The sequence below is a fragment of the Citrus clementina genome, unplaced genomic scaffold, assembly GCF_000493195.1.
Source record: "Citrus clementina cultivar Clemenules unplaced genomic scaffold, Citrus_clementina_v1.0 scaffold_3, whole genome shotgun sequence".
Classification (NCBI taxonomy): domain Eukaryota; kingdom Viridiplantae; phylum Streptophyta; class Magnoliopsida; order Sapindales; family Rutaceae; genus Citrus; species Citrus x clementina.
This window is the reverse complement of record NW_006262339.1, coordinates 17,476,825-17,500,479: the sequence shown is the minus strand read 5'-3', so window position 1 is coordinate 17,500,479 and position 23,655 is coordinate 17,476,825. Positions and strand designations below refer to the sequence as shown.

General features: G+C 31.8%; 2 protein-coding genes across 2 annotated transcripts; one reads left to right on the top strand and one right to left on the bottom strand.

The window, feature by feature from the left end:
• Positions 1–844: 844 nt before the first annotated feature.
• Positions 845–2,604, bottom strand: LOC18048928 (uclacyanin 1). Its single transcript, XM_024189364.1, has 3 exons — positions 2,571–2,604; positions 2,053–2,272; positions 845–1,452 (listed from the first exon to the last, which is right to left on the bottom strand). The coding sequence occupies exons 2-3, from the start codon at positions 2,237–2,239 to the stop codon at positions 971–973; spliced, it is 669 nt and encodes a 222-aa protein (XP_024045132.1). The 5' UTR covers positions 2,240–2,272; positions 2,571–2,604; the 3' UTR covers positions 845–970.
• A 5,482-nt stretch (positions 2,605–8,086) lies between these two features.
• LOC18048927 (dehydrogenase/reductase SDR family member FEY) lies at positions 8,087–16,526 on the top strand. Its single transcript, XM_006441339.2, has 8 exons — positions 8,087–8,474; positions 8,584–8,704; positions 8,977–9,094; positions 10,503–10,639; positions 11,567–11,668; positions 12,875–12,967; positions 14,730–14,802; positions 15,847–16,526. The coding sequence occupies exons 1-8, from the start codon at positions 8,227–8,229 to the stop codon at positions 16,107–16,109; spliced, it is 1,155 nt and encodes a 384-aa protein (XP_006441402.1). The 5' UTR covers positions 8,087–8,226; the 3' UTR covers positions 16,110–16,526.
• The last annotated feature ends 7,129 nt before the right edge of the window (positions 16,527–23,655 follow it).

Genomic DNA, 23,655 nt, shown 5'->3' with positions numbered 1-23,655 from the left:
AGTTCATGAAAAGTAATTGCGGTCGAACCTTTTGTATTTTTGGAGGAGTTTACTCTGGGGGAGAGAAGTTATAGAGAATGTTTCTAGATGGCGGGTAGGTGATGGTAAATAATTGTGTGTGAATTCGATCGGATTATTTGGATCAAACCGAATCCGATCTTATTCTAATCAAATCTGATCGAATCACACAATTCATATCCTATCAGATTTGATTGCAAATCCAAATCTGATATGAATTTGTACAGATCGAATTGAATCAAAACTATCCAAATATGATCCGATGCCCAGCTCTATAGAGGATTGGTTGGTTTTAAGAGCAACTATAAGGAACTCTCAAGGAGGAGTCATGGCTGCAGCAACTTGAAGACATCACTTTCCGGATGACGTTGAATTTATTGAAGCATTTGCTATTTATGAAGGTTTAAAGATGGCCAAATTAATAGGGATTTATCCTTTTATTATCGAATTGGATTCACAAAAGGTGATTAACATAATTACTAGCAAGCTTTCAAGCTGGAGTGAGATTGGATGGCTAGTTCACGAGATTCAAGATCTAGCCAAGGATGTTCCTAATGTTGGCTAAGGATGTTGCTAATGTTGTGATTAACTTTGTTCCTGAGTTTGTAATTTAATGACTCACAAGTTATATAATTTAGCATTGGTGAAGCCAAATTGTTGTTTTTAGATAAACAAAGCTCCTGCTGAACTTACAGCTTTATTATCTTGCGATAATTATCTCTCATTAGTAAGTGGCTATTTTCAAAAAAAAAAAAAATGCCCCAAATCTCAATTACAGCGATCAAAATACCAAATTAAGATTCAAAATTTGACAATCATTTCAGAAAACCGACAGGCAAATCATCACCGTATAACAAATTGATCATGATAATGAACATCCACCAATTATTATTTGCAGACATTATTAAGTTTTACTACCATGGGTGTCATGAGCATATATCATCATCAAACGCTAAGCAAAGCTAAAGCCTGGGAAGTCAAGAGAGACTAGCAGAGTGGTGGCCAGCGGGACGCACCAGCTATATGAGAACCAATCGGTGATCATATCGCCAACAGCTGAGTTCCCACAAGGTCCGGGAGAGTCAAAGCCTGGATCAGAAGGAATGTCTGGCTCTTTTCCATCCGACGATGAGTTTATCGGGGGAGGAGGAGGAGGGGGATGGCGCAGTGGCGGTGAAGGCGGAGAACGATGGGGTGATCTCGGGGTGCGGCGGGTGACGTTGGCATCGAGCTGAGGAAGGACGTCCACGCGGAACTTGAGGCCCGAGGCGCAGTGGCCGTTTCGCCCGCAGATGAAGTAGCGGGTACCTGGTTCAATCAACGGCACCACGGTGTCGCCGCTATTGTGGGCACTGATTGGGTTAACCGTGTGGCACGTGGCATATTCCAGTTGGTTTACCTCTAGAACATCGTGCAGCGGAGTGTATGTGAACACTGCACACGCGAGTCACGACAAAATAAAAAATACATCCTCCAATTCCGTTAAGAACCATTTAATTCATATCCAAATATGCCCTCTCTAATCTGTAAAAGAAGCACTAGTTTATTCATTACCAAATATGCCTCGATCGCAATTTCAAAATTACAACTATTTCACTAATTCAGTTTTCGAAACGTTGTCGTTTGGCTGCTGCGAAATTGGACGAAAAGAAATCACTCCTTCGTTTTCTTTCAATTTCGCGGCCGCCAAACAAGTAGAAGAAGGAACGAGGCATCGTCTCAGGGCTTTTTAAGTAATTTTAAGTACAAGTCAACTGAAATTTGATCATTGCATACACAGTTAATTAAGTTCTTTAACGTCAACAAAGAAGAATCCGTATTTTTCTTTGATATTTTTTTTTTCCCGGCAGCCAAACAATCAAATACAAAATGAAAGCAGTAACTGAAGCTAATTATAGAGATAATTAAGCTAATTAATCATAAAAAAAGGAATCCGTCATTTTCTTATATATATATATATATTCCTAGCAGCCAAACACTAGTAATTAAGTATAAAGCAGTGCATAATAAGTGCATGAAGATGAATGTATATACCGAGAGTGTCGCCAACGTGGAAGGTGGCTGTAGCAGACCAAGCGTGGATGTTGGAAGAGAGATCCCACCCGGTGGAGCCACCGACGGTGTGGTTAGTCGCCGAAACACCGGAAAACGGAATGGAGATTATCACAGTTAGTAAGATCGCCTTCACCGCCCAGCGAGGCATCATCGTTGTCGTCTGCATTAGTTTTTCCTTCTTGTTATATATATATTTTCCCTGCAACCAAAAGAGTAACAATTAATTAAACTCCACAAAAACAACGTACATGCGTTCATTAAGCATGCATGAGATGTGTGCTTGTGTTTCTGTGTATCGATATATAATGCTAAATAAACAGAGCTGGAAATTAACAAAGTAATAACGATTATAAGAACAGTAGATCAAGTGATCTCGAATTGATTTGATGATCATCGTCAATCATGATGATCATGAACAAAAGGATGTCGATGATGATCAATGCTTGATTGGACGGTGATAATTAGAATGGAAGTTTCTAGAGAGAGAGATAGAGTACCAGCAGCAGCGTGAAGTAGAAGAGAATCGAGCAAAATGAGACGGTGTTGAAGGCGGAGCAGAGTGACTGCACTTTATATACTATGCAGAGGTGAGTGAGAGAGCGCGAGAGAGAGGGAAAAGTGCCACAGGTTGTTAGTTTTGTTTGTTTGTTGGTTGCTGTGGAGGCTGCATGCAGCAGTCATGACTCGCTTACCCAGCGCGTGCGCTTTACGTTTCTCAACGGACTCTGGTCTATATTACTATACTCACAGTCGCTCGATCCCTCCCATGGAGATCATTCTTTTTTGTAATTTATTAATTAAATAATAAAATTTCATGATGTGGTGAATTTTATATCCCAATTAGTATTTAAATTTTTTTTTTTTTACTTAACAAAAGAAGAAAAAAATTATGAAATTAATAGGTAGCTTATCTCATAGTCCAAGCATCATCATCAGAAAGTCAACAAAATTTAACTATTTGACAATGCCTAAATTATGGAACAAAGAAATTATAATCACAACTGTATTCTCATATATAATTTAAGATTTTAATGGAGACATTTACTTTAAAATTTTTGTAAATAGAAGAGAGATGGAGAAGAACTGAAAACATAATTGTAAAATTAGTACACTTGCATCTTAAATCCTAAATCCTAATTAAGTTAAAATTATAAATATCTTAATTTGCAAAGCTTTAAACCCTCCAAAAGCATATTAAAGTATTTTCTAATTTCTATATATCATATATATATATATATATGTATATGAAAAATACGTACATGATTTGATACATTAAATATAAAAAATCATATTTACACACGATTACAGATTCAAAAATCACAAAAGCTAAAAAGTAAAAATATCTAAAAAACAATAAAACTTATCAAACATTGCTGAGTTGTGTATGTATATTATCTTATAATATAGTTGCTTGAAAAAATGACTGATATATATTTGTATAAACCGCTGGCTATCAAGAAATGATATTAATTGTCACTGAGTTTGCGGCCTCTCATTAGGCATGAAATGATTTAGAGCATTATAAGCTCATTTTACATATCTCTACCAATATTAGGGGAGTAAATTTTTGAATTTATTTTTTGAAGAAGTAATATAAATTAGTGTGACAAAATTATATTAATTCATATTATATAATTCACATTTTTGAATGTCCGTTGGATATTTGAAATTTGACGATGCAATTCTGCAAAGAATTTGGCAAAATTTGAGCTCCAAACAATTTTATTGGAAGGTCCGGTCGTTTCCTGAAGAGTCAATGTCGTTTTGACATAGTAAGCTATACTATCGTCGCTGCTGCGTGAGAGCCGAGGGGTGATGTGAAAACGATAAATAATTATAATAAAATACAATACACACTAAATAATATAATATGAAATTGAAATATCGTTCACGGGAGTAAGCAATTTCATTTGGAGGAGGCATCTTTAAGTAATAATTAGAGACACAAAATTATTAATAAAATACTAATTAGGGATGGTGAGTTTTGGCAACGGTTGGCAGAATTTGTCGAATTCCAATCAAGATTTGGAATCTCGATCTATTTGAAATGGGATTTAGTACAAAATTTTATTTGAATTTATTATTTAGGTGAGGGATTGAGATCAAAATTTATCTTGATTAACTATTTAGAACGGGATTAAGGACATTTAAAAATTCTCATCGAAATCTAAAATAACACTCAAAATATGAATCTTCATAAATGAATGACATGTCAGTTTGATAAATAAAATATATATGATATGTAGGTTATAATTATACAACACGTCGTATTTATAAGTAATATATATCACATATAGGTTATAGGAGTGTGACATGTCAGTTATGACAGAATCTATAGTGTACAATAGGGATGGCAAAAATCCCCACAGGGGTGGGTACCCTCGGGGATTTTTCCCATTCGGGGAGGGTATGAGGATAATTTCATACCCAATTTCTTATTCAGGGAAAGGACGAGGAAATTTTTTTACCAAATTTCTTATTCGAGGAGGGGACAGGGATGAGGTGGAATCCCCATCCCCTACCCATTTCCCCATTTTAATTTTAATTTTTTAAAATTACTAGTAAATAAATAATAAATTTTGAATTATAAAATTATAAAAATTGGTAAAAATAACAAATATCAAAATATTTATATTATCAAACTTTTAGGCCTAATTAACTAATTAAAGTCCTAAATTTTTATTTAAGACATTAAAAAGACCGGATAGATTCTATTAGCCCAAAAATTTTGTTTTAATTTTAATATTCATTAAATATTTTAAACTTAAATCTATTTTTTATTTATTTTTAGATGTTATAATTGCCTACAGCGAATCACAATTTTAATATCTAATCTAATTTAATCTAATATTTACTCTTGATTTGCTCCAACTTAACTATTGTGCTGTAAAGGGAATAATCCACATTTATAAAGTGCCCACGCCACTATAGAAAAAGTTAATTTTGAATCTAAATTCGATTTTATTTGTAACAATTTTGTATTAGACTATTAATTTATTCATGATAGTTTGTAAAAAAAGTTTGTATCCCTTGCATGCTGCGTTACTTACTAATTTAATGTATGTGACTTTTGTAATAGATATTAATGTAAAATATTTTTCGAACTGTACTTTTATTTGAATTTTTTATTTTCATATGATTAACTCAAATCGAAAATAAAAAAAATGTATTAGTTATTCGGGGATCGTGGACCCTCGGGGATCCCCTATTATTATTCGGGGAGGGGATGCGGATTCTCTTAAGTAATTCTGATGGGGACGGGGACATACGCAAAATATCGGGGATGGATACGGGGAGATTGGTCCCCTCTCCTCCCCTCCTCATTGCCATCCCTAGTGTACAATATAAAACTTATGTTATTCGAAATATTTTAGGATACCAATTAGGATTCGAGAACCAAATCGAGTCACATTTTTGTTTCAATTTAAAGTTCAAAATAGGATTTGGAACACATGTTTTATTTCGATCCGTTACCAACCCTAGTTTTGACCTTTTATAAATATATTAATAGAAACTAAATAATTTTGTTTAAAGAAGCAAGAGAAAGCTCTAACTTAGAATTAGCGATCAATAGAGTTTTCTTAGTTCGCAAGGCAAATCTGCACCCGTTTGCCCTTAATTTTTGTTTAAGTTTACCTTTACATCTTTTAAGTTTGTATATATCAAACGAAATGTAATATACAATTTTAATCTTTTTAGAAATAAATCCTTCAAAAATATCAAATTCTAGTTAGAAAAGGGAAACCTTCATTAAACTCCACTAATGTTCAAGGAATTATATTGACAACAATTCCTTAGTTAACTTAGTAGGTACTTCCTTGCTTCGGCTTTGTTCTTTGACTGTAATATATTAAGGTAGGACTCAACACTAGACTGGACTTCAAATCTCAACAAACATATTTACAAGCATGAATTTTGTTGACCTATGAGTTAATATTACTATTCATCAAAGTAAAAGTAAAAAATAGAAAATTTAAACATTAAGATTTGAGCCAACAATATTATACTTATCCAATTAAAAATATCTAAACAAATGTTAAACACTTAGGTTCTATCTGATATTGCGGTTGAAATATTAAAAGCGACTTATTTCATAAATTTTGATGATAATGTTGTTCGGTAAAATGTTTAAAAGATATTTATTTCATAATTTTTTTTTCATTACCATCTTTTAAAAGTAGGCGGTTGCTTTTTAGAACCTCATATTTTTAAAATTCCTGTTATGGCATTATCATTTTAACAAAAAAAAATTATGTCATTTTTTTTCATAAACCTTATTGTAAAAATCATAACCCTATCATATACCACAACTACATATTACTTTTTATTTTTATTTAGATTAATGGATTAGGCAATGAATTTTATCATATTTTATATAACATATTATAATGCTCAGTATAATTAATTAATTTTTTAATTTATCTACATTTGAGGGTTAAAAAAAATTACAAAATTTATTAAATTTACTTGAAAATAACAGGCAACTTATGTCAATTTTAATGATTATATAACGAAACAATACTTTAATAATAAAATCTACTAAACACACATACTTTACTTTTTAAATTTACAGCAATTACAACAACATATTTTACTAAACATTTATTTTTATTTTTTGGTTCGACAACTTATTTTATCAATACAATAGAAGCAGTTTATTTTATTAGCTCAACTAAAGTAACTCATTTTATCAACTGTATTATTATTTTATTAACTTAATAGAGACAACTTATTTCATCAATTGTATCGCAATCCCAAACTAACTCTTAAACATTAAGATATCGTTTACATTTTGGATTGGAGTGAGAATCTTGTGATTAGGAGTGTAGAATGGGAGTGAGAATAGGCTGTTTACTTATATTGGAGTGGAAGTATGGAATTGTCTAGGATTGAGAGTAAATGATTTTAAATTATAATTTTACCCTTATTTAAAGAATTATAATTTTTAATTACAAAATTGCTAAAAAATATATTTGAAAAATAAAATATTTATTTTATTATATTTATAAATTAATAATAATTAATAATATTCTTAATTATGTAAATCATAATTTTTTATTAATTTTAATTTGAATAATGTAAATAAAAAAATATTAATAATAGCAACACAAATGAAATATTATCATTGATAATATAGTACAAAAATAATATTTTCTTAAAATAAAATATTTATTATTATTAATTAAATAAAGATAATAATATTATATTTTCAAATAAAGATAAAATATAGTAATATTATTAATCCTCTATGAGTATAATAATATTATTTTTAAGTAATTTTAACTTAGAATCAATGAAAATTATTATTTTTAACTAAATATAATAATATTATATTTAAATATGTTTAATATTATTATTTTAATAAATTTAATTTATAAAATAACATACTAATATTATTTAAATAAATATCATATTATTTATTTTATTTTATTAAATTTATTAAAATAAGTATGTTTATTATTATTTTTTTAATAAATGTAATTTATAATATAATATAAAAATATTATTTAAATAAATATAATATTATTTATTTTATTTTATTAAATATTATTTATTTTATTTTAAATATAAGAGTGAAAAAAAAAGAGAGGGAGTGAATTCCCACTCCCACATCCTCCAAGGGATTTCCACTCCCCAATCCAAAATTAGGTGAGGCTCTAAGAGTGAGATTCTTACTCGGTTCTTAAAAATTATAAATAAACACTGGAGTAGGAGGAATCCACATTTCTCACAAGCATTATAAAAAATAAACACTATATAAATCGGTGTGTTTTTTTTTAAATATTAAAATTAACTTTTTAATTTTTTAAAAATATTTTTAATTTAGAATCAACCAATAATAATCCCAATCCGAAAAGGGTCGGTCCAATTGAAATAATGACAGGGCACGGCCACTTGACTTCAAAAAGCCCCAACAGAAAGTCAAATGACAAATCAATTGTTGATTACGACTGTATTAGACTCTAATCCTTTTTGTCGCTTTCCCCTTATTATTAATTACTTTCTTGAAAACAATAAATTAAAAGATGCTCCTCCCTCTTCTCGACTCCTCACACACAAAAGGAACAGAATCGAAACAGACAGATCTTACTTGAGATTCTTTCAAAAAAAAAAAAAAAAGATAAAAAAGAAGCACCCGATAGAGGCCGAGAGATGGAAACGACGTCGTCTTCTTCTTCGACTTCGTCGCCGTCAGCGGCGGAACTAATAAGCAAGAGTAAGAGAAAGGAAGCCCTGGGATGGATGGAGTGGCTAAGAGGCTGGTTGTACGTCATATACGAGATGCTATTTCAAAGAATATTGGCCAGTCATTTGCAGAATCCTCTGCCTTTGCCACCTGTCAACGATCTCACCTGCATTGTCACCGGATCCACCAGCGGAATCGGCCGAGAAATCGCCCGGTACAAAGCTATTATTTTTAAATTATTTAACTTTAGTTTCATTTCCAATTTCTTTATAGTCTTTCAGTTGTATTGAAACCCTAATTTCTCACTTTATGTGCTTGAGCAGGCAATTGGCAGAATCGGGGGCTCATGTTGTTATGGCAGTGAGGAACTTAAAGGCGGCTAATGAGTTGATTCAGAAATGGCAGGAGGAATGGTCTGGAAAGGGCCTTCCTCTCAACATTGAGGTATTTAAATATAAGTCTCTGTTCGTTGCTGCTTAATTTATTGAAACAGAGTGCATGATGACTAATATGTTGGTATGTCCAAGAAAACGTCACGAAATAAAACCAAAAGTGCTTTTGAGTCTCACTCAGCTGCAGAGGAAACTATATTTACTCTTGCAGCAATGCTGGCTACTGTTTTTTCTTTTTTTTTAATTAGTTGCGCATCACTAGCTAGTTTAGCATTTTAGTTCGAAATGGCTGAAGTGAGTTTTTTTTTTTCCTCCCTGCTCAAGGCTATGGAACTTGATCTACTCTCATTGGATTCTGTTGTGAGGTTTGCCGAGGCTTGGAATGCACGTTTAGGACCTTTGCATGTTCTGATAAACAATGCAGGCATATTTTCCATTGGAGGTAAGTTATTTTGACCATTCTATTAGATGTAATGCTACATCCTTGTTGATGATTCAAATCTTGAATTCACTGCAAATTCTTATTTTCTTATTAATAATAGAGTAATATTTTTTCTTATGACATGCTTTCATCGAGAGGTTTTGTATTATCCACAACATCAGACCATCTAAATTTTTTGGATGCAAATATATTGTTTATTTCACTTGTTAGTGTAGTTAAACCTTCTAAGAGGATGCTTATGGCTAAATAAGTTGCTTCTTAGTTTTAACCACCATCTCCCCAGTCAAACTAGTTAGGTGGCAGCATTTCCAATTTTTGCCATAGTTCCTTTGTTCGTCACTTGGTATATGATGCTGTGAATAGATGATGCAAAGATGTAATAGCTGGATAGAGATGATGTACTGTAAAAGAGATAACATAGGTAAATCTTGAAAAATAGGTGCATACTTTGGTTTTAGTCTTGGTACTAATCCTTGTTTTGCTGGGTCCCTCTTCCTTAACATTTAGTGCAGCACAAAGTTTCTTGTATGAGCTAATGTAATTTCACAACAGTAGATGGAAATTGACACACTAAAGAGTTGTTAGAGACAACATCCTTGTCATGATATTTGGAAGGGTCCATAATGATATCTTGAGCACTATAGCTATATATCATGGCCTTATTTCCTGAAGCAGTATAACTTTTTGACATTTTCTAAAGATGTCCTTGGAGCAATTAATAGATAACTGTTATTTTTGAGAATTCTCACATGTTTGACAACAAAGCCTTTGGAAGGAGTAGAGTAAAAGTGTGAGTAGGGTGAAGAAAGTTTACTCACAACTTTGTGTTAACTTATTTTTGTTTTGTTAATCTTTTCAGTTATGATAGAATGAATATTGTAATTTGTAGGTATATTTTTTTTGAAATTTCATGTCAATTTGATTATTGATAACTTGATTCTGAGCTAATTTGAGTTTGGAAAAAAAAGGGAAAAATGTCGTCAATCCTTTCCTAGCCTACCCTCCCTTAAAAAGTTTTGGCCCTCAGCTGAACCTTGTTGATCTGATTTTCCTCCCTTTTTCTCTTATTATCCTTGTGAGGATAATTTCATGTTGGCCAGCAATCAAGTTGATCCCATGATCATGATCATTGTCTAGAAAAATCTTTTTGTCTTAATGAATATGCATATTTCTTTTCGTTTCTTTCATGGAAATTCTTTCCTTCCATGACAATCTGTTTTGCTTTTGAATGATTGTTGTTCAGTAAGCACTCTTAAGTATTACCAATGATTTAGGTGCTCTTAGTGGAAAAGTTGTAATTTTTAGCAACCTTATGAGCTACTGCAATTGAAAAGTATTATAGTGGTCAATTGCAATATCTAGAAAGCCCAGTGTCATTTGCTGATGTACTTTTTGTTGCTCTGTACAGAACCACAAAAATTTTCCAAAGATGGGTATGAAGAGCACATGCAAGTGAATCATCTGGCTCCAGCGTTACTGTCAATTTTGCTTTTTCCATCACTTATTAGAGGCTCTCCAAGTCGAATTATTAATGTGAATTCTGTTGTAAGTTCCGTAACTGATGTGTTTTATACATGCTTGCTTGTGCATGGACATGTATATTTGCATGACATACTTCCATTTTTGCATGTTTGCTATTGTTAAAGATGAATAAAGATGTTATATTCCCATCATATTGTATGTCTATTGATTGTAAGGGTCAATTGGGTGCAACACATTGAAAGTGGACATGTGGAGATTATGGTCACGGCCATGGAAATGTTGGAATGTGTGCTTATGGAGTATCAGTGGAATATTGATATTGAAAATAGCTTGACTTCAACTTGTGTCCTTATAGTAGTTTCAATGTTAACTTTTCTATCTATTGAATAAATTAAACAGACAACTGTCTGATTATTTTCTCATCTCCTATGTCTCATTAAGGGTAAATTATTTGATGTTAATTTCATCATCTGGTGTTCTTGGGAGATACATTTTGAATACCAAAGTTCTTTCCAATAGGTCCCTTATTTTATTTTATTTTTTTATAAAACCTAGCTTACTGGGCTATGATCTTTACAAGAAACTAATTAGAAGTAAGCGTTTAATTTTTGGTTTCTAATTGGACTTCATTCTTTTTTACTACTTGTATATTGGGTTGCACCCTCTTTTTCCTTAAAAAAAAATAAAGGAAAATTGCATTGTTCTATTTCTTGGGATCTTTGATTCTTGTTTTTTGCCAATCTGGTCTCTTGGGTATGAATCACAATGGACTAGATTCGAAGATGCTGAATATAGCACTTCGCAAAATCTTTCCCATTGCATATTTTGGTGCTGTATGGGGTTTGTGGTTGGAGACCTATTAGGAGGCTTTGGAGATTTTTCAAAATTAATTGTTGATTTATTGTGATTCATATGAGTCTTTCTCATACTTTTACCTTTCCATTACTACCTTTGTGTCACCAAGTGATTTGTCCTTAATTTTGGGTGCAGATGCATTATGTTGGCTTTGTTGACACAGAAGATATGAATGTTGTTTCTGGGAGGAGAAAATACACAAGCTTAATGGGATACTCAGGCAGCAAGTTAGCTCAGGTGAAGTTAGAAACAAAAAGTTAGTAACAATTTGATTACTCAAAATTGTTGTTGGTTACATGGTTTATTTTATTTTCTATTTTTAAGTATTTCTGATAATCAAGAAATCATGGTGGAGCTAGTTCCTGTTAAGGATCTGTTAATCATCTACTAAATTATTGAGCTTTAATCAGTGGTACTATTTTGTACTAGTCAATATACTGTGAGGGATTATCCTCATTTAATAAATGAACAAAGAAATTGTTATAGTCTCCATTTTCAGCCGGTATCAAAGTTGCTTCTGTTTGTCATTTTAATATGTTCTTTTCTATGCTCCTTAAAAAAGGTTATTTTATATGCTTTCTCAACCTTTATTTTTTTTTCTTGAAGAATATAAATTCTAATACACGTTGACATTCATACATGCATTATTACACAGCAAATGCAGATTTGCATTTACATATACATCAGCATATCTTCAAACTACTGATGAGGTGCTTTTTAGAATCGGAGCAAAGTTAAACTACTTTAATGGATAAATGTGTTTCATTTTGGCAAAAGTTGTGAAGCCTTAGCTTAAAAGGCATTTATCGGCAATTCACATGCAAATTTAAGCAAAATTAGTCTAGTAACTGTGTTGGACCTATTGGTTGTTACATTTGGGCTTCGTTCTTTTGCTCACAGGCTCATCAGATTAAGTGTATTGTGAAGAATGAATTCAGTCACTGCTAAATTCGGTAGTTGAGAAAACTTGGGAATTAAATTTCATAAAAAGTATATGTAAATTTCTCTTTGATTTCTCTCAACAGAAATGTAAAACATCAAAAATATTAACAGTTCAGTCCTTCAACTGAAAATTTCTCTCATCCATTTCAGTTTTCTCATTGTTAGAGAGTGCTTCCATTTTGAAGCTCTGGAATTTTTTTAGATCTTTCTTCTTCATTAATGATACTTAAAATTAATTAGACAACACTGAATTTGGAGGAATGCTATAACTCTCTTTAATAGCATTCACTTGTTGGTCACTGGGCAACACTGAATCTTAGACAACACTGAAGTTGTTGCCACTAGGCTGCTCGATCAATGTACATCTCGTTTGTCTGTTGTTTCTAAAGCTTGATACAAACTGTACAATCACGTGAAATGAAAATTGATTTAATATCCTGTATTATATACTTACTAAGCTGCAAAGGAGGAACTAACAATCTGTTGGCCTTTGGATTGCAGATTAAATTTAGTAGCATCCTTCAGAAGCGGCTGCCTGCTGAATCTGGGATTAATGTAGTATGTGTATCGCCTGGAATTGTCTCCACAAATGTTGTAAGTTTCTTTGTGCATCTTGGTTTCTTTTATCTTGTTGGCAAAGGATATAGACATTGTAAATCTGATTCATCTTGCAACATTGTGGAGTTGTCTCCACAATATTGTAATGCTGCCCATTATAATATTGTGGAGTTCCCAAGGCAGCACTCAAAAATTCCAACTTAATTGATATAGGTCTTGCAAGTAACTTACTCAAGGCTCTGAAGAATCCATGTTTATTACTGGTTAAACTGATATGTCCTATATCAGATTAAGTTTAGTAGCATGATACATGTTGGATGCTTGCTGTGAGCTATTGGTGGATGGCAGATTGGCAATGGTGATGGTAGGAATAGTTTAATGGGCAGTGTGTAGAGGTAGTCAATGGTGCCAAGATGTTTGGATGGTCTCTGTCTCCCCAAATCCTCTTGATGGGCTTTGCATGAGATTGGTTTGGGTGGCTTTAATACATGTGAAAAAGAGTTTTACTTATTTGATTCACCAAAACACTAACAAATAACAATGTATGGTTTAGGAAAGAACACACTCTCTCTCTCTCTCTTTTTTTTTTTTTTCCCTTAAGGAAACAAAGAAACTTGTGTTAAGAAGAAAAACATGTACAAAAGTGAAAAACGTCCAGAAAAAGAACCCCTTGAGATCAAAGAAGATCTATTCAATAGAATATTGATCGGATTTTATAAGTAGTATAGGATCTATATTACCATAAGATCTCACAACAAAAGCAAACTAAAGACACAATTCAAGCCAACACCCTTTCCCTGTTTAGATGAATGAAGAAGAGAGAAGAATCTTGGAATTCCTTAGTAACTAACGCCTAAAGAGAAGTTAGTAGTTGTACTCTTTCCCTCAAAAAGATGATGTGTTCCTAGATCTTCAAAAAACCTTCTTTCTTTCAAACCAAATCACCTGGAAAAGAGCTAGAACTGAACATTTCCACAACACTCTAGCTTTCTCACCTTTCCTAAAAGCATGAATAAATTCTGAAAGCAGAGAATTCCTAGAAGTTGGCATCACTGAAGAAATACTAGCTGCCTGATGCCACAACTGAGCAGCCTGATGAGAATGCAAAAACAAATGATCTGCACTTTCACCATTTCTCTTGCACATGACACTCCAAGAAGGAGACAAGCATACGTTAAGGTTCCGTCTTTGAATAACATCACCAGTGCTAAGTTTACCTAGAGCTAATAACCAAGCAAAAGGTTGAACTTTATTAGGGACTTTAGTATTTCAAATCATATGAAAGTTCAAGAGAGCGTAATCATCAATCAACTGATTGAAAAAGGATTTGCAAGAAAAGATCCTTGAGGGAGTTAGCTTCCAAATTCTTTTACTGTTGAGGAATTGAAACGCTAGATGACAATACCCATAACACTGCTGTGACCTTTCCTCTGGATGCATTGGTTTTGACATGTGGTCTTAATACAAGCTATTTTCTCATCTTGGCCATTGCAGCCCTTCTAGAGGCTACTTTATTTTTATTAGGTGCAGCGTCCTGTATGCTCATAATCAGATCAATTGAAATTATGCTAAATCCTACTTACCTAATTAAATGCTCCCATCTGCTATATTGTTCTAGACTTAAGTCTGGTTTGTGGTACACTTAATGAGATCATTGTTAATTTGTTGACAACTAGTCAATATTTAGCAATGATGAATTGCAATCAAGTCAGTTATGTAGGCTTGAATTTAAATTAGTAGTATATTTGACTCTGGATTGATCTATTTTACTCTTACGGTTGTCTCTAATGAAATGCAGGCAAGGGATCTTCCTAAAATTGTCCAAGCTGCTTATCATCTTATACCCTATTTTATCTTTAATCCTCAAGAAGGTGTGTCTTTGCAAATACTAGCTTATTTGCTTTGTATTGTCTATTGCATGAGTAATGGAAACAACTCTTGACTAGTGGAAGTTTGTTTGTTGGGCATTAATATCTTTCTGTATATTTATCAGGTTCAATTTTATTATAGAGTCCAACCACATTCTTCTTGTCCTTTTTGTTTTTCTTCTTTCTCCTTTTGACCTTGTTAGTCCTTTGTAAACTGTCAGTAAAATTTGTAAGAAAACTAGAAAGCAAAATTATGGTGAAGGAGAGGTTGTATATGCCAGTTCATGAGAGATTTTATCTGCCTTTACTGGATATTAGAATATTCTCATGTTGGCTATTCTACTTAGGTAACCCCGCCCCCGCCCCCCCCCCCCCCCCCCCCCCCTCTCTTTTTGGGTATGTATTCAAATAAAAAAATTGGTAAGGAGCTTGCAAATTGAATATTTTGCCCAAAAAATATCAAACCACATCTAAATTTGACTAGCTAAAAATATAGCAATTCAGATTAGGTCATTTTAAATATTAAACAGGGGTAACTGATTTGCCCCATATGCCACTCTGATTACTGAAAACACTTGCTCACAATAGCAAGAAGAGGTGTATTGGGTCATCAAATTTTATCAATATGACTGATTTTCAAAAATTGTAACATAAACATTTACATTTTAAATAGATTACCATATACAATATGAACATTAATTCCAGACAGTAGAATTTAAACATACAAATATGTTACTAAATGATTCTTGTGTTTCTGTTTTATTCGTATCGTGAGATTTTAGAATTTCAATGTTGGAGTCTGTGGTGTCACGGTTTATGTTGCTAGTAATCGTACCATGTTATACTATCTTGAGAAATAGTTTAAGAATAATGTACCTAAAATGGAAAATGATATCTGGAGGGTTTATGAATCCTACAAGTTAAGAAATTTATATATTTTAATAAGTTCTGTGCTTGTTACCCATGTCTGCTATCTAAAAGATGAAATTGTAATAAAAGAAATATAGAATGATCACAGGCTAAGCTTGGCATGATCTATCAATCTAGGTTCTAGGAGCACTCTTTTCTCAGCAACTGATCCCCAGATGCCGGAGTATTGTGAATTGCTAAAAGCAGATGATTGGCCTGTTTGTGCATTTATTTCTCAAGATTGCCGTCCAGCAAATCCTTCAGAAGAAGCTCACAACATTGAAACTTCTTATAAAGTGTGGGAGAAGACATTAGACCTGGTTGGGCTGCCTTTGGATGCTGTGGAGAGGCTTGTGGAAGGGGATGAAGTTAAATGCCGATACGGGGCACAAGAGGAGTAGTTTCCCACTATTTTCACAGAGGTAAAGTGCTCATTAGCAGACGGCTGATACGAGATTCAATGTGCTAAATATGCACGAAACATAGCATACTTTGCTAATCACCTGTTCGCGGTTCAGGCCCATATAGTTTCACGCAGGCGCTTCCAGGTCTGCTCTCTGAGTTGTTAGTTAGCATAAATAACACATTGACAGAACCACCTTTTTCATACTCATTTTTATTTTTAACCTGTGAATGTGATGATTTAGACATTTGGGGATGGAGACTGCTTCCTTTCAGGGTTATATATATAATTTTTACATCAGTACGGCTGAGCTTTGACCTATCCTCTGAAAGAGAGAGGAGGAGGTTCTTTTTAGTTTTTACTGTAATGGCTAATGATACTTTTAATAGTGATAATAGTGCCCTTATTTCGATCATGTTTGTGCAAATTTAGAGAATGCAACTTCTATTGCTCGTCAACGATTAGAAGGTTTCTTTTCTTTTTGAGTAACAAATTTTATCCATTTTATTTTCAAAAAAATTAATACTGTACCACCATAATGATGCTTGTTAATTATCTGTTCAAAATGTCTTTTTGTCAAATCCTGTATTCTATTTGTTTTCATATTCGAATATGTTCATCTGGATTTATGTTTTGATGTTAGAAGTTATTTAAGACCATTTACTGCATAGCTATCAGATGTCACACTTGGTTTCATGGGCTTACATACTTCACTTCTCAGCTATCCTAAAGAACGACAATGATATATATACAAAAAGTAGAAAAAAAAAATTGCACAATATTACTAGAAAACCCAAAAAAAAAAAATAATAATAACTATATATATATATGTATTTTATTCTTCTGTGCTTTTGTACTAAATTTTGTGCCATTTGGTACATGTAGCATTTTTCGATAAAGAATATAGCGAAGTGCCTGGAAATATGTTCGTATTTCCAAAGAGTTTCTGCATTTGGCATGTAAGGCTAGTATGAAGAGAAGGATTGAATTGTGGTTACAAAAACATAAGCGTTCAATCAATCAACAGAATCAGTAAACGTTGCACTGACTCTTGTGATCTTTTATATCAATTAGCGAATAGTAGCATAATAATGCTAATTCAAGTATTCCACATTTAGATGCAAATTTTTGACTGTGAGGGAAGTGGATTGAATGACAGCACTCTTCTAGAATAATAATGCTACATACAAAATCCACATTGCACTATTTGTATAGATGGCAATGGGTGGAGAGTGGAGACGGGCGGGACGGAATTGACATTTTTTTCTTCTTTTTTAATGCTCTATTTATATTCTAATACTCTCCCTGTCTCCTTCAAAACTACTTGAAGGGAGGAGATGGAGATTTTCAAATAATAAAAGGGGATTCTTGAGGATACTCAACCTGTAAATAACTAATATTTTTATTTTCTAAACTTGATTTAATTACATTAAAGTAAAAGTATAAAATCGTATTACCAACACAAAAATATCAAAATAAAATAAAATAATTAAAATAATTTCCATCAAACTAAGTTATCGTCGTTAACATTACAAAATAATCTTTGAAATTAAGTAAAAATGGAGCTTCAAAGATAAATTAAAATTACAAAATAATTTATAAAATTAAGCAAAAGTAGAGCTTCAAAGTTGAACTCAAATAGTAAAAGTAAGGATGGCAAAAAAATTGGGGTGGGGGTTGGAAGGGGTTGTTACATTAGGATTAGGTATAGTCTAATTAAACCTCCGTTTATGCTCATTGGTTAGATGCGTTGGGCATAGGTACACGACACTTTCACCCGTACCCACCACAAAATCCATTTAACTTTTGTCTTTCTTCATTTTTTTAATGTTAAAATTGGCTATTTTTTTATAAGCAAACAAAATAAATAATAAAGTAATAAAGAGCCCAATGGTGTGTTCACTAAACGGTAATTGAAATGAGTCAGAATAGGAATGATATATAATCAGAATGAGAATGGGAATCGAAAAATTGTTTTCTTTAGCTATATGAATCCGAATCGGACTAAGCTGTATTACAATTGATGTATTTATGAATCGTTACAAATTATTAAAATGACCTTAGTTGATTATTGTCATTATTTATTATAATAATTGTTGTTATTATTATTATTCAAGCAATGAATAATAAGAATAATAATTAATAGTTTAAATTGTCATCTCCGTCACTTGTTAATAATAATACTATTTTTAAATTATTATTATTATTATTATTATTTTAACAATAATGATACTTATCATTGTTAAAATAATTATTACTATTATTATTAATTAATTAACAGTAATATTACTAGCTAAAATCATCATCATCACCATCATCACTAATTAATAATATTATTATTAATTTTAAATTATTATTATTATTATCATTAATTAATAGTATTATTATTGTTAAAATGATAATAATAACAATAATCATAATGATAATGACGATGATGAAGAAGAAACATAATAATTATAATTATAATTTTAACAACAACAACAACAACAATAATAATAATTTTACAATTATTATTGCTATTATTATTAATTAATATTAATAATATTAGTTAAAATTATTATTATTATTATTAACAACAACAACAATAATAATAACAAAAAAATGATAATAACAATAACAATAACAATAATATAATAATATAATATGATAATATTTTATTTGAGGACGAAAGTTAAATTAAAAAATTTGAGTGGGAGTAAAATGAAAAGTTTAAGGAATGAGAACTTGATTCATTATCTTCCTTATGGGAATCAAATCAGGTTCCCATTCCTTAATCGAAAAAATATGTGAGCTCAACATGATTTATTCTCATCCATACCTGTATTTTACTAAGTAAACACCATTAAAGATTCATATTTTGGATTCTGATTCCTCAATTTAGGAAGTAAACGCACCATAAATCTCAAAATTAGCAAATTGCCAATTGCCATTAGGGATGAGAAATAAGCCTGGGCCGATCCAGGGTCATTCCCACGGGCTTTGGCCTGAATCTCCACATAAAGGACTGGGAGAAGGGCTTAAGAGAAAAAAGCTCAAGCTAGGCCCAAACACTATATTTTTTTAAAAATAAATTATAAATTAGAATAATAAATTAAAATTTAAAAATAATGAAAAATTTAAAAAAAGCTTAAATTCATAATTAATGAGGTGCTTGAATTAGAGAGTCCAACATTAAAAAATTAAATTTTTAAACTTTTATTTGCTTCATTTTCTTTATTTATTATTTTATTTTTAAATATTCATTTTCTTTAATTCACTGTTGATTATAACAACTTATTAATTATTAACTTATTTCAACTTTTCAACAATTTTAAAAAAATTAAAAATAAGTGGATGCCCAAGCCCTGCCTAAGGCCGAGCCGGGCCTAACCCTTATAATTCCCCTCTAATTGGCTTGGGCCTAAGCTTGAAACAGTCAGACCCAAGCTCGTATTTTGCCATCCTTAATTGTCATAGTGTTTAAAGATATCAAAAGTTCCTCTAGGAAAAAAAAAATCAAAAGTTATTTTTGAAGACTTTACTTCTTACAAGTCTTGTATTTTAAGAAAAAAAATGTTCAATCAAAAGTGGTTCTTTATTTTGGATTACTACAAAACGTAATCATTAGAAAATATATTTTTCTCTCTATTTAAATAGATTTAGCATCCCCATTTAGTAACTTATTGATCAAAGTTGAGCTTAGCAAATAAGAATAATCAATGAATATACATATGCGTGTACATGTGCGTGCGCGTGCGCGTGCGCGTGTGCGTGTGCGTGTGCGTGTGCGTGTGCATGTGCATATGCACGTACATGTGCGTGTGTGTAAATATACTTTTTTTTAGTAAGAACATCCTCATTTTAACAAAGTGAAGATGTCACTAAACTTAAAGCTATTTTTTTTAATAATTTTTAAGATATTACAATTGGGTATTATATCATCTTTTAGTTTACTTTTCTTTTTAAAATATGAGCAAGATATTAAAATAATAAAGAGGATATAGGGGATAGGGGATAAGAGATGGACATGAATATTTGTATTTCTTTATGGAAAATCTCCCACCATACCCATTTAGGCCCATAACAGGTAAGGGCCGAGAAAAAAATTTCTTTTATTTTACAAGGATAAGGGCAAGTATCGGCATCACAAAAATTATCTTCATCAATCTTCAAGTATATACATTAGTTGTTATTTATATTACTTTAGTAAATATTATGATATGTGTTATTTACATCCGTACCATTACAATTTAAATTTTATAAAATAAAATAAAAAATAAAATAGAATTGGGGAAATTCTGAATAAGATATTGAGTATTGAATTGGCTCTGTGCATTTCATGAATACGAAATTAAATATAAAGTTATCTTCATAGCTTCCTGAATTGGGAAAATCTCTCAAGATTCCCATCTTGTTGGGATTTGCTTTCATCTTTAATTATTACATACATAAAATACTAAATTTAAGTCATCTCTATGGTGCCTTTTTTTTTTGGGATAATTTAAGACAAATAAATAAATTGCAACATAACAACAACATGGAGATGCGGTTTTGGTTGCCATGGTGTCTCTATAATGCTTATTTATCTTTAATATAAATTATTTTGCTGGCTACAATAATATTAAAATAATAATAATAATATAGTTATAAACTCTTATATAAATATTATTGTACAAATAGATGGAATATTATATGATTGTTTGAATATAAGTAAAATAATAAAATTCAATCATGTAAGCTATAAAAGGAAAATGAAATTCGGCTACCCTCAATACATAAGGAAGCCAAAAATGACATGCTTCCTGTGCTGTTTTGAAGTTTTGAATTTAAAAATTAAAAAAAAAATTTACCATTAAAATATAATAAAAGTGAATCAAAAGAATAGAAAAAATCTTAACCTATTCTTATCAACTCCCTCCATCTCACTCACCTAACCGACCGAAGGCCGGGGCGCCAAGTTCGTCCTCCGGAAATAGGCCCCAGAAACGGGTGGGCTATAGCCTTGGGGGGTGGGGCTGGCCAACTTCGTCCGCCGGACTCGGAATGCCGCGAGACTTTGGGAGGGGCCTCTGCACACCCATCGCTGACTAGTTGCGCCGACTAGCTACCTCACGTCGTGCCATCACACCATTCACGTTGCCAATTAGTTGGACCTTTTTCGCCTCTTCAAGTAATGTTGAGGAAAGTTTCGATTCATTGGAGGTAGATAGATTTATGATTTCATTACTAATTTTGAATCCAATTGAGAGATACTATTTCTGAGTGTAGTTTTTTTCTTTTTCGGTTGCTAAACTTAGAAAGGTTGTTCCTGAAGCTCTATAGTAGCACAGTCACACCATTTACAATTTACTAGTACTTTTTCTTCTAATAAATGAGTCTAAAATGCTTGTTTTAGTAAAATGAATGCTTTAATATTCTTTTGCTAAAACCATGTACACTAAAACTTTTCCTATTTTTATTTTCTAATGAAGCATTGAAACCTTGCTTGATTCATTGCTTCTTTACATTTCTGTGACCTCATTTCTGTAAACTCTATGATTCAATTGTATTTTTTATTACATCTTTGTGATTCAATTGCATTGAAATCTTCCACACTTTGTTATTGTATTGCCTTTGCCATATTGAACAAAATGGCAAGGCTTGGAATGGTTTCTGTGAATTCTTTAGTTGAGGCAATTGTTTTTTATATTAGCTGCATTCTTGAGTTCTTTAGTTACGATAATTGTTCTGCTAAATCCAATAATTGCAGCTTCATTTTAAGGTTTTTCATTTTCTCTAAAGCATATATTGCGCCATTAACCTCAAACCAAATGTGACTTTTTGGGGGCTTGCATACATGTTTAAGTGATGGACAGATCTGGGAATTATTGTTTGGTACCTGAGAAATGAAGTAGAATCCATCATTTTCTCTTTTCTCTTTATGTTGCTAATTTGTAATTAATTTTTATCAAATTTAGAAACTTAATGCCTTGCCATACCTATTACATTGTATTTTAGGGATGTAACATATGAATCTTGGTCTGACTGTTAAAGGCAAGTAAATGGATTTAAGGATAATTTATTCCAATCTTACAGACCATTGTTGGATGTCGAATCAACATACAATGCTTTCAATTGTGAGAGGAAAATGAACAACTAGTTGCCTACTTTACCTAAGCTTGAAGTTGGGAAGATTAATGTGGAAACATGTGGTAAGGGTGTGCAAAATGATGAAGTCAAGAGTAATTGTTGGACATTCTGGATTATTTTTTCCATTGTGATGTGTATTTTAGGGATAGCAATTCCGTTTTGTAATGTTTAAATGAATAATTGTACCTGATGTTTTTTTTTAGTTTTTGTTAATTTGACATTTCTGAGCCATTTATGTTGCCTGAACTACTCTTGTTGTCGTAATGGTTTCGTTTATGTTATAAAATACTATTTTCACTTGAATACTTCAATTTTAATTTGGTATAAATCTTCAGTTTATGTATCTTTATGCATCATTTTCATGTTTCAATTAAGAATAAAGTAGCATGCATGACTCCATCAATCTTTCAACATTAGAGTAATATCATCCAACCAACTAATGCACGAAACACATCTAAAATAATATATATAAAAAAAGACTAAGTTAATGATCAATCTCTGAAGTTCGGTTCAAACTTTTTTGTCGCTGTCATTTTGTTTGACGTAGTAATTGCTGAAAACTCCCTTGTTGAGATCCTCTATAGAGTATCTAAGACGAAGAATAAGGCAACATAGATGGATGCAATGAGAGTAATGGAGATTGCTAGTTTGCACAAAATAAGAACCATATTGCATTCCATAAAGTGCAAAATCAATTAGGCATAAAATATAGAAATTGGTTTATAACTTACAGTGCATGAATAAAAGGAAACGATGGATAAATATCACATTTTAGTGGTTGGCATGCGAACACAGGTGCCTAAATAAACAATGTACCGGTAATTTTTACATAATGACAGATTTAATATTACTAAACGTACATAAAAAACACAAAACTTACTGAATTCTTATTGGTCTTCTGTGTTGGGACCACAATATCAACATTAGAAGATAATTGAGTTTTTACATTTGAGTCCTGCAAATCCATAAAAAGATAAATTAAAATTAACTATAAAATAATTATCTAAGTAGTTTAATCTTACCTTAATTTTCTTTTTGTATTTCTTCTCAACCTTTAATTGTTTTCTTTAAGAAGGTGGGCGACATTTTCTTCAAGATACAGCTAGATCCTGTATCTGCTCAATCTGATGATTCTCATTCGTTGTACATCCCACCTTGTTGTTACCACTTCTTTTACCTCTACAACAAATTTTCGACGGCAGATCCACTTCCATTTTCCCAATCCAATCTATAAGGAATTGGTAAACTTTTTCATCATCTGCAGCTATGTTTGCAATATTGCTAAAAGCATCACACATTTTTCTATATTGCTTTTGTTCATCAGTTAAACTCCACCTCTCACAATTGAATTTCACCTTACTATGACATCTTTATACATCTTTTTTCCATCTCTGTAAGATGTATTTTTCTAGAAGTAGAGTAATAGAGTTACGAAA